We start from the raw sequence: 1136 nt of genomic DNA on the forward strand, positions 1-1136 counted from the left end.
TGTCAGGCGCGGCAGAGCACCGCGGGCCGCCCTCAAATGCTACGTTCCGTCGCGCAGACCACGCTGCCCCGCTCTGTTGCTGAGAAAACCTCCTTCCCAGGTTCTTAGTTCCACCACGCGAGCCTGACCCCGCCGCCGTGGCCCTTTCTTCTCAAGATCCGCCCCCCTGAATGTAAATTGATACAGCCACTATGGAGAACAGTATGGAGGTTCCTTAAAAAACTAAAAATAGAACTACCATACAACCCAGCAATCCCACTACTGGGCATATACCCAGAGAAAGCCATAATTCAAAAAAGCACATGCGCCCCAATGTTCACTGCAGCTCTACTTACAATAGCTAGGACATGGAAGCAACCTAAACAGGGAGATCAGCTCGGTGCTTTGTGTTCACCTAGAGTGGTGGGATAGGGAGCGTGGGAGGGTGACGCAAGAGGGAAGAAATATGGGGATATATGTATACGTATAGGTGATGCACTTTGTAATACAGCAGAAACTAACACACCATTGTAAAGCAATTTTAATCCAATAAAGATGTTTAAAAATATATATATCCGCCCCCCTGCCTCTCCACAACAAACCGCCTCCGGTTCTCAGGCCGCAGGCTCCACCACACAGGCCCGGCCCCGCCATTCGCAGCTCCGCCTCACCAGCTTTCGCCCGCCCGCAGCGGATGCCCTCGCCCATTCTCGCCGTTCTCGATCTGGCGCCGCTGGCTCTCCAGGCCCGGCACCGCTTTACGCTGTGGCTCTCGGTCCTCGGCCGCAGCCGCAGCCGCCGGACTCTCTGCCACCGCCGCCATGGCCGTTCGCCCTCCTCTCACAGTCATCGCAGCTGGGGATAGGAAAAGTCCCCACAAATGCTACTTCCGGCTTCTGTCCCCGGAAACGGAAACAGAGCCCCCCAAACAGCCGGGGGGCTACTGCCATTTTGAAAAGGGAGACCCCGCTCGGACGCTTCGAGGGGCTAGGCGGGCATCGGACCTTGGGCGGTGATCTCTGCGACGAATAGGCGGGGTAAAGCCTCCAGTTGGGAACTGAAGACAAAGGTGTCTTGTGGGATTCTAACGCCATGTTGAGTCGGGGCAAACGGTTCTGTGGAAGGTGCAGGTAGAGGTCCCCGGGGTGGACGAGGAC

The 1136-nt window shown here is 56.7% G+C and overlaps 1 protein-coding gene across 1 annotated transcript in view; it reads right to left on the reverse strand.

Annotated features, from left to right (window-relative positions):
• Positions 1-929, reverse strand: part of USP11 (ubiquitin specific peptidase 11) — a 15115-nt gene extending 14186 nt beyond the window's left edge. The window contains 2 exon segments of the mRNA XM_024749611.1: positions 651-811; positions 813-929. Of these exon segments, the coding sequence (XP_024605379.1) occupies positions 651-811; positions 813-929 (278 nt within the window).
• Positions 930-1136: the final 207 nt, after the last annotated feature.

This window comes from Neophocaena asiaeorientalis, unplaced genomic scaffold, assembly GCF_003031525.2.
Source record: "Neophocaena asiaeorientalis asiaeorientalis breed wild unplaced genomic scaffold, Neophocaena_asiaeorientalis_V1.1 scaffold1052, whole genome shotgun sequence".
Classification (NCBI taxonomy): Eukaryota; Metazoa; Chordata; class Mammalia; order Artiodactyla; family Phocoenidae; genus Neophocaena; species Neophocaena asiaeorientalis.